The sequence below is a fragment of the Cheilinus undulatus genome, linkage group 18 (genome assembly GCF_018320785.1).
Source record: "Cheilinus undulatus linkage group 18, ASM1832078v1, whole genome shotgun sequence".
Lineage (NCBI taxonomy): Eukaryota > Metazoa > Chordata > Actinopteri > Labriformes > Labridae > Cheilinus > Cheilinus undulatus.
Window position 1 is genome coordinate 5,963,646 of NC_054882.1, and position 13,513 is coordinate 5,977,158.

The 13,513-nt window shown below is 40.3% G+C and overlaps 1 protein-coding gene across 1 annotated transcript; it reads left to right on the top strand.

Annotated features, from left to right (window-relative positions):
* The first annotated feature begins 324 nt into the window (after positions 1-324).
* Positions 325-13,391, top strand: LOC121526710 (beta-mannosidase-like). Its single transcript, XM_041813405.1, has 17 exons — positions 325-600; positions 1,412-1,506; positions 1,584-1,689; positions 1,784-1,957; positions 2,270-2,393; positions 4,215-4,384; positions 4,588-4,698; positions 5,895-6,046; positions 6,190-6,307; positions 6,848-6,934; positions 7,613-7,780; positions 8,616-8,834; positions 8,991-9,155; positions 9,316-9,460; positions 10,260-10,402; positions 11,377-11,637; positions 11,727-13,391. Exons 1-17 carry the CDS (start codon positions 412-414, stop codon positions 11,952-11,954), a joined length of 2,655 nt encoding a protein of 884 aa, XP_041669339.1. The 5' UTR covers positions 325-411; the 3' UTR covers positions 11,955-13,391.
* The last annotated feature ends 122 nt before the right edge of the window (positions 13,392-13,513 follow it).

Sequence of the window (13,513 nt, forward strand, 5' to 3'; positions counted from 1 at the left end):
ATTTTTTAAAATTTTCTAGACCAAAATGGTTGAAGAATAACCATCCATGTACTAAAAGTGGCAAAAGAAGTAGCAAAAATGTGCAGGAAACACGTGTAAAGGGGTAATACTCGGGGAAACAGTCGTTTTGGCGACTTTCTTTTGATTTGATTTTTTATTTGATTTTTTTAAAGGAGCTAAATTGTTCATATGTTGCACAAAGATGTGAAAAAGGGGAAAAACAAACACGTCGGTGAACTTTTTCGCGCCGAATTTTTGTCCCGCGTGCAGCAACCCTAGTCAGTTGACCGCCCCTAGAGTCATATGACCAACCAGGAAGTGCCTGCTCCGTTTGGTAAACAGAAGCGAAGAAAAGCGGATATTTAGGACAGATTTGTCGTTACTAACAATGACTGAAAATTCGCTAAAGCAATGAAAGTCTACAGAAAAGGCTGTTTTTGTATTTTTTATATTTTATTGTGTTTATGTTTTGGAGTTTTATCGTTAACAGTGAGTTTAAACGGTAAATGGAGTCTGTCAAACTCCAATGGTTCACTGTCACTGCCTGCTGAGGTCCCAGGATGTGTTCATACAGCTCTACAGAACCAGGGATTCATCCAGGTCGGTAAAATATACCAGCAGTAATGTAATCAGTGTCTGTCCTCGGGCTGTTTATATACATCACCGTTTAAACACAGCAGCACTGAGCTATATGCACCATGCTCCTCCTGGGTTCTCATGTATTTTACAATGCTGGAGTATAATTTTCAATTTAAGAACAAAATTAGACACTGCGTTAGTTTTTTTTATGTTTCATGTCTTTGTAGTTCAGGAACTGAGTTATCAGGATCTTTATTGTCTCTGTTCAAAGGTCAAAACTGAACCTCTTGCATGAAAGAGGTTAGAAAAGGACCTGGAACTTCATCATCTGGTCTCATTGGACACTTTAAGGAGGAAGTGAAATGATTCAGAGGCAGACACATCTGTCTCTTTCATGTCAAACTGAAAACTGATTTTTACAAGGAAATGTCAATTAAATGAAAATATGTAAGGCAAAATAAGTGATTGCATGAATATTCACCCCCTTTAAAGTGAATATCCTATTTCAACAGAGGTCCAGCTATTGGTGCTAGTAGTCTCACCATGAGTCAATACAAACTGCTTAGCTAGACAGATCACTTTCTCTGTCCGAACAAGATTCAAATTTGTTTGCATGTTAACAGATAGTGAGACATAACAGCACAACATGCACCATATACTTTGAAACAGAGAGTATACAGGGGTTTGAATGGATGAATGAGGAGAATGGAGGTTTACATAAGTTCGTTTTTAAATGTCAAACCTTTAAGTAGTCAATAAACGATCAGATACTTGGAATATATTTCTATAAAAGTAAATTAGACCGACTGAATTCTAATTTTCCTCCTCCCAGGACCCGTATTTCAGGTTTAATGACCTGTCCTATCGATGGATTGCCCTCGACAATTGGACATATACGACAACTTTTACTCTCTCTGATGATCTGAGGTCAGTGCGATTAATTAATTAGTGTTCCAATACAGTTTAAACTTCTTACATAACTTTTTTTTACTCTGCTCTCACAGATCCAAGCAGAAGGTGCAGCTTGTCTTTGACGGCGTCGACACTGTAGCATCGATTTTTCTCAATGGAGTCTCTGTCGGGGAGACAGACAACATGTTCTGCAGATATGTATGTAAACTAGAGAATAAGCTGTTTTACATGAGCTGTACACGTGCTCCTCATCATCACGTTCTCATGTCTAGTGTCTGTTTTTGCTGTGTAGGAGTTCTCAGTCAGAAACCTGCTGAATGACGAAGACAATGTGCTGAAAGTCGGCCTGTCGTCTCCGGCTCTTTACGCGTCTGAGCGGAGGAAAGCTCATTCAGCGTACAGCGTTCCTCCTGAGTGTCCTCCAGACGTCCAGAAAGGAGAATGTCACGTCAACTTCATCAGAAAAGTATGTTTGTGCAGAAAGATCTCTCCAGTCAGCTTTATCCTTCCAGTATCTCACCTTACATTCAAGCAATCCGTCCAATGAGCTTCACAGGACAGACAAACAGACCGCATCACTGTTCCTGAATTTTTTTCGTATCCAAACTCCGGTAAAAAGTATCCAAAAACTTTTTACAGGAGTGTAGCACTGGTTTACATTTCCAACCGATCCAGTAAATTTTGCTGTACAATTAACCGATGAAACCTTTATATATATCCCCCTAAGTGTTGTCTTCTGCCTTTTAATTTGAGTGAAAACTTTCTAATCTGTGTTCAGGAGCAGAGCTCGTTCAGCTGGGACTGGGGTCCCTCGTTCCCGACGATGGGACTGTGGAAGGAAGTTCGACTGGAGGCATTCGATGTCCTGCAGCTCATCCAGGTCTCATCTGTTCCTCTTTACAGTATGTCAGATTAAATCTTTACCACAGAAATTTGGTGATAAATTCATTTTAAAGACCCTGTAAAGTGAAAATGAATCTGTATTTAGGTTTGTTGTATGACAGGTCACTTTGTAAAGAACCCCTAGTTCAAATTTCAGTCAAATAAAACATCTCCAAGTTTATAAAATTAAGCTTCAAAATCATGAAAAATGAGGCAGTAAAGTCTGCTCCAGGATGGTGTGAGCGTGTCTGTTGAATGAGCTGAAGCCACGCCCACTGAGGAGAAATACGATCCTCTCTGATTTAAAAAATTGCTACAATCTGAATGGAGGAATGATCACATGCCATTAGCCCGCCCCTTGACCTTGTGCTGACCTTATGATCAGAGTGCAGCTGCCTGGCTCATATCTCTGTTATGAAGTTTTAAATGATCCATAGACCATTTTGGCTGTTAGATTTGGCACATTTACCTCACAGTGGACAGAAAAACAGCATTAAACTGACTGTTAACTTTCATTAAAGACAGAGACATCAGCTAACAATAGACTGTACTGAGATGAACTGCTCTGTGATTTTATATTGTAGTGTTACAGGGGCAGGTCAGAATATGTGGGCTCATGACATCATGAGCCCACATATTGGCCCCGCCCACATTAAACCAAGCCAGGAAAGAGGAGAAAAACTTTCACTCTAAATCCAGAATTCAGTCACATGTTGATCTTAATTTTTTCACGTTTACAGCAACTATAATGCAACATATCTAGTGTGTTAAGACAAAAATTATGGATTTCACTTTACAGGGTCTTTAATGTCTTCACTACAGGTATTGAATTATGATTTAAAAAGGAAATATTCTTTTCACACCTAAAACCTGGTTAATACTGTCTCTGAGCTAGCCTCTGTGTGCTCTACGCGTCGGTTTTTCCGTGTCACTCTACAATACTCCACCCAAACTCTACTCGGCAGGGTGGTTCTGCCAGTTCCTGGTGCTTCTTTCATACTTCCTGCATGTCTGTGTACATGAATCTCTGACAATTACTACCGAGCATGTCATGTTGGAGTTGGAGCTTATGAATACTGAGCAGCAGCTGATTAAACTGCATTCATTGCAAAGAAGTAAGAAGAGGAGTCATTGGAGGAGATGACAGGGATTTTTACCCCTTTTGCACTCTGAGACAGACATGGGTGAGGAAATCGCATCTGGTATTTTCTTATGCAAACAAGTAGTTTGACACTGCCTGCAGACATTTGAGTAAACAAGAAATCAGGGGTGTCCCTATCCTGATCTTGTGCATCAGATCGGAGCCAATAGAAGTGTTTTTTAAGTGACTGGAGATCGGCAGTTTGATCCAATCAGCCCAGCTGATCATTTACATTAGCTGTCATAAATGTGTGACAATTTGCAGCAGGCTATAAGCATGCGAGTTAGACAACGAAGCAGCAGAAGCAACATTAGTGATCCTATGACTAAAATGTCAGCAGTATAGAGATGGACACTCCAACAGCCACTTGCAGCATCTGTAATTGTTTCACAAGGCAGTAGAAGCAGTTGAAAACTACCCATTAATACTCCCAATTTGATCCAACATCCCCGAACTAAACATAGAACAGAATTTGGTGACTTCACTGTAGCAACAAAGGAGAAGGCTGCTACACTGAAGCAACAAATTCTGGACCTTTATCTGAAGATAAATACCTTGAGAGCGCAATAAGGCAAAGAAGCTCACAGAGAAGTGTTGTGTTTTTCATTTTCCTTTTGCTCTGCCGGTCTCTCATACATGTTTGCCATATTCTAGTGTGCTCATGTTGATATTTCTCTGTATAATCACTGTTTCTATGCAGACCCTGTTCTCTCTCAGTGGACTGTCCTGGTTGAGCTTCTTGTGGATTCACTTCAGACATTAAAAGGTCAGGTCACACTCTCCATACCAGAGCTGGACTTAAAGGAGACCCTCAGCATGCAGTTTCTATCAGGAAAGACCAAAAACAGCTTCACCTTACCTGTAAATACGGTACGTAAACGCCACTGTCAAACTACTTTTCTAATCCAAAGATTTACGGCTGTATCATTCGTGTGTTCGTGAAAGTAGACGTTCAGTGATGTGCACAAGCCATGAGGGCAATGACTCTTCTCTTTCTACCTGATTATACCAAATCATAAAGATGTTTTGTGCAACCACTTGCTGAATGTTTTCAGTCTTTTTCCTTTTTGCAGAGCAGGGAAGTGAAGCTGTGGTGGCCCAATGGACACGGTGACCAACCCTTCTACCATCTCACCATCAGAGGCTTCCAGGATGGATTTCTGATCTTGAATACAGAGTCTAAGGTCAGCACACTCCTCCTGTAGTGATCATGTATTCTCTTGTATTCTTTAACTGGCTTAATTATCTGGCAACAAAAGCAAGTCTTGCACTCTTCAATCCCAAAATATTTGAAATAAACATCAGCAGATAAAGTATTTAGAAGCATGTGAGATTAACTTAAACTTATTTGAGATCAAAAGATCAGTCATATTTAGTATTGTCGCTGGATTTTGGGAACTTTATTATATTTCCACTTGTAATGAAGGCAAGTCCAACCTGACTAAAACGTCAGTTAGTTTATGCTACATTTGCTAAAGCTAGACCTGCTTTAGAGGTAGATATGCAAATGATGGCTCGCCTTCGCTCTGTTAGCCTCACCTAAAGCTAATCTAGCTACATTGGCTTACATAGTAACACATACCTAACTAGCGAAGCAGTCTTAACTTTAGCTTAAACTAATGAAGCTAAAGAAATCACCATTCACATAACTATCTTTATAAAGGGCCTGTACATAATTTAATCCTAGATAAGACCTGTGACCTTTAACCTTGAAATGCAGTTTTGTCTGTAATCTTTACAATGTGGTTATTTCATAAATGTAACTGCCAGAATTTGTTTCCGCAAAGGGGCGTCTGTGTGGTCTAGAGCTAGACCCCTCTCTGTCATGTAGATGAATATTGGTGTTACTGCAGTGTTTTACCTTTTTTTTTTTTTTTTTGCACAACTTGCATGACTCTTGTCCAAAACTTGACTCCCTGTTTTTTTGAAGAAACCCCTGATGATATTAGTATCTTTTTTTAGCCATGCCAGCGCTTGTTAGACTTTCTCATCCATGTCACCAGCAGTTTGTTTTGACTGTAAGCCTATGCGGCATCATGCAGTTAAGTGTTTCCTGCTACCTGCACTATAGGGGTATTTCAAAACTGGTGTTACAGTATTTGCAGCCATATTGGTTCTTTAAAATCCATATCACACTTCAGTAAGGAGCATGTGATTATGTATTGCCATGTTGAGTTTTTGAGTAAAGATCTAGTTTGTGGCATAAAAGACAAACTAATGAAACAGTTTTTTACTTTCTGAGAAAAATAGCAGTTTGAGTTAATTAACATTCCTTAGTATCTGTAGCCACTGGAGATGCAAAGACTGAATTTTACATTTTAGATGCTGTTTACCATTCATTGAATGTGCACAAATGTCTGATTAAAAATGTCTTCCTCAGGTGTATTTTCGCACAGTAGAACTCGTCCAGGAGCCGATCGTTGGGTCTCCAGGTTTGAGCTTTTATTTCCGCATCAATGGGAAACCAATTTTCCTCAAAGGCTCCAACTGGATCCCGGCCCACTCCTTCCAGGACCGTGTCACCCCCGCTGTGTGAGTGTAGATCATCAGAGATGGGCTTTTTTGTGTCGTTGTCTTTCTTATCACAGTTTGGTATAGTTTTCTTTTTGACCTGAATTTGTTTTAGACACAAAAACAATCAAACTGAAGCCTCCTGCTGCTTGTTTGCCCTGCAGTTTGAGAAACTTGTTGCAGTCGGCCGTCGATGCGAACATGAACGCTCTCAGAGTCTGGGGAGGAGGCGTGTACGAACAGGATCTCTTCTACAGCATCTGTGACGAGCTGGGAATCATGGTAAATAAACATCTATCCTATAATGATGTTGCTAGTCCTTTGTCAGCATAATTTTACCCCAGAAACACAAACTGTAAAGCAGGAGGTCATTTAGTATTTGAGAGCTACTACACTAGCTTTACTTTTTACAATGATAAAATAATGGTGACAGAAGTGACAAAAAAAAAAAAAATCTACAAGAACTTAATTTTGCACATGGGGAAGAGAAAAACGTGCATATGTTTCGGCCTTCAGCTTAAAAATGTTGACTCAGTTTGGTCCCTTGGATAAACTGTAGCATAAAGTGTCTATGCATTCTGATACAACATTTTTAGCTTTATGTTAGAGAAAAATAGCCCTTAAATCGGGAAGATTTGTATCCAGGAGTAAGTCTGTCCTTCATTTGTTCCTGTTAAATTCCTCACTGGAGAGCTACGGGACCATTTTAGGACACATTTCTGTGTCTGTGCCTGGTTTTTTGATTGTGTAACGTTTTGATGAGTCATGGGCATGCTGGTGAACAGATGGAGGCTCAAAGTGTCCGAGCATTTGTGTGTGCAGGTTTGGCAGGACTTCATGTTTGCCTGCGCCATGTATCCCACCGACGACGACTTCATCCGCACTGTGAGAGAGGAGGTCATCCAACAGGTGAACCCCGACTTCATTATGGCTCCGCCCTGGTGATTGCCGAGGCTAAGGGCGTTGTGTTTTCAGGTTGTCCGTCAGGCCAAAGACCAGGTCATTCTTGTGGACACAATATCTAAGGACTCTTTGATTTTTCTTCAAACATGTTAACCCTCAATCAAGCATGAGCTGAGTAGATTCTGGAGGTCATAGGTCAGAGGGTCCATGTACATCCCATACTTGACCACTTTTTAGGATTTCTTCAAACTTGCAGAAACATCTACTCAGATTAAAGAGGAGCTAATTAGATCTTGAACATCAGAGGTCATGGTCTTTATGCCTCATGGTCAACCATTTTTTATTTCTACAAATCACTACAACATAAAAACACCCCAGCCTTCCTCTTCTTCACCCATCACTGTCTGGTGATTGGAAACCTCATGGAGGCATTTAACTGCCAGGCAGTGGTTGTAGTTTTTATTTATTTACTATCATTTGCTTAAAAAATATCATACCAGGATATTTTTGAGAGGTTGAGGAAGAATTAATGAATGACTTGCTTTTCTAGAATAAAAAAAAACATATAGTCTTTATTCAGTAATTGTATCTTAAAAAATGTCAAGTTTAATTGCATTTTACATTGTCTTGCAGCCTGCAGTGACAGTTGGTTCACTCAGTTTTGTTGTATGTTTTATTTATCAGGTCCAGCGTCTAAAATCTCACCCCTCTATTATCATCTGGAGTGGAAACAATGAAAACGAAGCAGCTCTGGCGACAGGCTGGTTCAACATCACCTTTTCCCAGAAGCCGATGTACCTGAAGGACTACGTGATGCTGTACGTGAACAACATCAGAGCGATAGTACAAGAGGTGAGAAAGTATATGTAATACCTATTTACAGATGCCGTACAGAGATTAAAGCATTCTTGTGATTTCTTTGTCACCATAAATAGATAAATGCATCAAAGTTTAGCTAATAATCATTATAGGTCAAACATTTAAAGAGATATTTTAGTATTTTTGAAGGTAAGTTGTATGAGGTATGTAGCAGGAGTAGTGGCATTGGTAAACACCCTTGTTAAATTGCCATGGTAATAATACACAACTCCTTATATGGACATCCTGGGGATGTGTGTTTATAGGTCACATCTTCAGGCTTTACGAAATGCATTTTTTGCATTTTGTGCCATTCTCATGCCGACTTTCTTTGTCTTTCTTGCTTTTACAGAGTGTTTTCTAGCCAACCTGGAACTTGTCTGACTTTCCGGGATCTTTAAAGATTAAATCCACACCAGTAATTCAGATATAGGATGTCTTTTAAGTTATGTATAATAAATTTTTGATTATTCCTGCAGTTAGCCGGTTAGCCCGCCGCCATATTGTCTGTTTATATCCTAGAATGCATTGCAACTGGGCTGTGACAACAAAAGGGAAGAAAAGTTTATATTGGTCTCAGAGGTCCCCAAAACATACCTGTGAAGTTTTTAGCTGAAAAAACACTCCAGTATAGGATTTTTGCACGTCTAATGAGTGGTTACCGCGCAGTATTGATAGTTAACCATTCCTTTAATCAAATTATATTTCACAAAAATAACAGTAATAATAGTAATAACCAGATTAACTCAGAGTAGCCAATGCATTTATTAGGGGTTAAAATTCTGTGGAAACAAAACTCTTAGAGGTGGCTTTTTCCTCTGCTCTCCAGGAGGATCAGAGTCGTCCGTTCCTCGTCTCCAGTCCCACAAACGGGGCAGAATCAGAGCAGGAGGGCTGGGTGGCAGAGAATCCCTACGACCCCCACTACGGAGACACACATTTCTACAACTATGAGGACGACTGCTGGGATTGGAGGAATTTCCCTCGAACACGATTCGCCTCCGAGTACGGCTTCCAGTCCTGGCCATCTTTCTCCACCCTGCAGCCAGTGAGTTAAAATTAACTTTGCACGCCTCTATGGTATTTAAAATCACAGTTAGACCTTAAATAATCAGTAGAGATGCTGAGTCTGAATACGGATGATTCAAAGTTTAAAGTTTTTTTAGATTGTGCTCAGTTCTATGTCCGTCTTGTGATGTTTCAGGTGTCTGCTAAAGAGGACTGGAGCTACAGCAGTGATTTCTCCTCCCATCGTCAGCACCACAAGGACGGCACCCAGCAGATGTTACTGCAGGCTGCTTTACACTACAACTTGCCCAACTCCACAGATGCTCTGAAAAGATACACAGACACTCTCTACATCACTCAGGTTAGACCACATAAACCTTTTAAACTTTCTGTTTCATCCTTTTTCAAAGAGCATGAAACTTCATCCCTGTAGGTTTTGTAACAGGAGAAATGCACACGCTTAATTTCTGCCCTGACTGTCCTGCACATTAACATTTCTGATGTCCCACTCTTCTGTGCAGGTCATGCAGGCTCAGTGTGTTAAGACCCAGACCGAGTTTTACCGGAGGAGTCAGAGTGAGATCATCAAAGGGAAAGGCCACACGATGGGCGCCCTCTACTGGCAGCTTAATGAAATTTGGCAGGCTCCTTCCTGGTCATCTATCGGTGAGAGAACTATAGCACCTGGATGATCTTTAGAGTATTTAGAGATCATTTTGGGGCGTTTTTCCCTCTGCTGTGATAGAAAATAGTTTAGACACAGGTTAGACTTGAACCCATGCCGCCTGCTTAGAGAACTATCCATACATGGGGCACAACCCAGCCGTCAAGCCATCAGCGTGACGCCTTTTTTTTAGATATTTAGTGGGGCTGTTGTGCCTTATTCAGAGGGAAGGACAGTGGATATAATTGGTAACAATGAGAGAAAGGGAGGAAGACGTGCAGTAAAGGAGCTGCAGGCCCGTCCTAAATCCCGGCAGCTCGACCTAACCGCTAGGCCATCTGCGCCCCCTTAAAGTAATTTTTAAAGAAAAAGAAGGTCAAAAATTTCTATTTCCTTGTGTCTTAAATAAGAAAATCCCCTGTTTTCTTGACTCCTCTTTGATATCTACAAAATATTCTTTTTTTGCCACGGAAATAGTCGCTTAAGTAGCTTTTGGATACTTTATTTGACATTTCTCTTAATTTTCTGACCCCTTTTTAAGTCAAACACCGACTGATTAAGACAGAAAATGATTGGTATGTGAATCAATAATGCATACTACTGCTTCTATCACTTTTTATCAGATTAGTTTGGTTTTTGACTCCTGTGTTCTACCTTTTTCACAGGTAAAGCACTGATAAAATGGATGTGAATGTATATCTACTGTAATAATTAGATTTTAGTATAATTTTAACTGTGGATAAGAGGTCACTGTGGCAAAAATTGTGTAAAATTTTCACATTTGTGTCTGTGTTTGTGCAGAGTTTGGTGGAAAGTGGAAAATGCTGCACTATTTTGCCCAGGACTTCTTCGCCAACATCCTTCCTGTGGGCTTCGAGGACGGTGACACGCTGTTCATCTACGCCGTCTCAGACCTGAGAGAAGACCTGAAGCTCAGAGCTGTGGTGTGTAATGATTAAATACAGACTTTCTACTGCATACTTTTATGTTGCAGACATTTTAGTACAAATAAGTCACAATGGGGCATTCAGACTGCAGGGAACAAGAGAAAGACTGTGTAAAATACCAAAAACAGTCTCATCTGTTTTGCAGACTTTCTGAAGAGGTTTTTTGCAGCAGCAGATAACTTCCATTGGGGGGCAACAAGCACCATCCATGGCTAAAAAGAAAATATGAGTAGTGTGGCTGATATGAATGTAGGCATATGTGTTTTTAGTTTTTATGTATGGAGTCATTAGTGTTACAAAACTCATTTTAATATTGTGAGGTTTTTCTTTCTCCAACTTTCCCATAAAATAATTGCAATGCACTTGTAAATTTTTCAACAATAATGACTCCATATGTTTGTCTTGAGACTTAAAAGGAACCCAACATGATCAGACAAATTCACCTAATGGGATAGATATAGATTGAATATTTCATATGTATATTGAACAATAAAACTCACTAGATATCCTACAGATCTGCATTTTTACCTCAATAAACCTCCGTACAAGTGAGTGTATTCAGTGTATAGTGGAAGCATTCTGGTAGCTTTTCAAAATAAAAACCCTTTGTACAAACAAAGGGAGTATTGGGAGGACTGTGGACAGACAAGGGGAACATATTTTTGTTAGAAAAGCCTGAGGAAGTGTATTTTTCATAATATGTGACTTTAACATAGCAATGAAACAACAAATAATTAGCAGGAGACCTCTCATCACTTCTATCAATTACATCTTCTTCACCACCAAAGTGCTGGTCACTCACAAAGAGCTGTGCTCAAAAACCCCATAAGTAGAGCGGGAAAGTATGAGCCAACAGTGGCTGGGAGACTCATTCTACCCCTGGGAACAACAATGGAGAATAGTTTAGCTAAGTGCATAGTGTTCTCTAAAGAGCTGGGCCTTCTCTCATGTTTTATTTCTTCATCTATCAGGTGACGGTGTACTCATGGACTGATTTTGATCCAGTTTGCATCCTGAAGTCAGATCTGCTCCTTGTTCCCGGCAGCAGTGCTGCAGTTATTTTTAAACAGTCAGTCGCCACCCTGCTGGCAGGATGTGGACACTGCAGCCGCCTCACCTGCCTGCTCACCTTTCACTTGGAGGACAGCAGCGGGGGGCAGAGAGGTCCAACCAACCACCACTTCCTGTCCTCACCTAAAGACGCTCGGGGTCTCCAGAGACCAAACATCACTGTAAGGAAGGAAGAAAAAATAAGCTGTGAAATGCTTCACATCAATGCTGCCTTTAACTTTGAACACACCATGTGTTTGTTTCCCTGCAGGCCACAGTTCAGGAGGATGAATCAGGAGGATTCTCTGTGACTCTTCACTCTGACTCAGTGGCTCCCTTCGTCTGGCTTGATGTGGATAACGTCCCGGGACGCTTCAGCTCTAACGGCTTCCTGATGGTCACCAGAAACAGGACGGTCAGTTTTAATGCCTGGCGTCCCACCGGCATCTCAGAACTCTCAGAAACCCTCAGCATCACCTCTTTAAGAGACGTTTACTGACCTGAGAGCTGCAGGGCTTCATGTTCTGTCACAATCAGAGGGTCAAAGTGAAGCTGTCTTTGCTGTGTAGCTTTATAATGAGAGAAAATCATTTGTATGCTATGCTTCTGTTTTAAAGGAGAGACTAGATTCTGTTTCAGCTGCTGAGGCAGATATTCCCCTTCATGTTTTGTTGCCAAATGAAGGAGGAAGTTTCTAGGAAAAGCTCAGAGCAGAAAAGCCTCAGACAACAGTCAGACCCTTGTGAGAAACTAAACTCTACAGGGAGAGTTTCTGCTAATTCAATAATACACAAGACACTTTTACATTTGAAAAAAAAAAACAGTGAGGAAAAACATCCAACACAGACTCTTTAACTGCAGACTTTACTGACTAGAGGAAGCCATTTCTTAAATGAAGTTAACAGTGAACAGCTGATTTATAACCAGACTGTACGCTAAGATCTGACTTGGCATTCCTATGTATTCAATGCACTAAACACTCATCAGTTCTTCTTTCCACATCAAGAATAAACAAAACTTACATTTTGGAATTATATTTCATGCATTACTGTTTAAGATCTCGTACATATAATTTGAAATATGCACTTTTATAAAGTTTAACTTGGATAACTTTTGTTGTGAGTTGTACATGTTTGAAAGAGATTTGTATTAAAAAGGACATTTTATAAATTTAATTTATCATGGACATATTCAAGACTAGACAAGCTAAACAGAGCAGTAAGATGGAAATTAAATGAAAGGTTCTATTGTGAAGCCATGCTGTTGTGACGGATGTGGTATGTGGTTTAGGATAGTTTTGCTGAAATAGTCAAGGCCTTCCCTTAAGGAGACATCTGGATGGGAGCATATGTTGCTCTTAATCCTCTCTCTACTTTCCAGCATTGATAGTTCCTTTCCAGATGTGTAAGCAGCCCACGCCATAGGCACTAATGCAACCTCATACCATCAGATCAAGATGCAAGGTCCCTCCCATCTTGAGTCAAGAGGGACCCTAATCTTTCCAAAAAGGTTTTAAAAGTTTGATTCATGTGACCACAGAACAGTTTTCCATTTTGCCTCAGTCCATTTTAAATGAGCTTTGGCGGCATTTCTGGATCCTGTTCACATCTTTTTAATTGCACGGTACAACTTTAACTTGCATTAGTGGATGGCACAATGCAGTGATTTCCAGTACAGAATCATGTCTGTTTTTAAGGCAGCATCCAATACTGACCTTCAGCCTTGTCCCTTATGCAGAGATCTCTCCAACTTCTCTGAATCTTTTAAAATTATGGAATACAGGTGGTGGGATATTTACAGGCTTTGCAATTTTCCACAGTGTTCCACATTTTTTAAGTTTTCTCAGATTAGTGAACCTCTGTCCATCTTTACTTCTGAGAGACTCTGCCTCTCTAAAATGCTCCTTTTATACCCAGTCATACTGACCTGTTCCCAGTAAACCTAATTAGTTGCAAAAGGCTCCTCCAGCTGTTTTTCATTTGTACCAATTACTTTTCCAGCCTTTTGTTGCCCTCTCCCTACTTTTTTGACATGTTTTGCTGCGGTCAAATTCAGAAT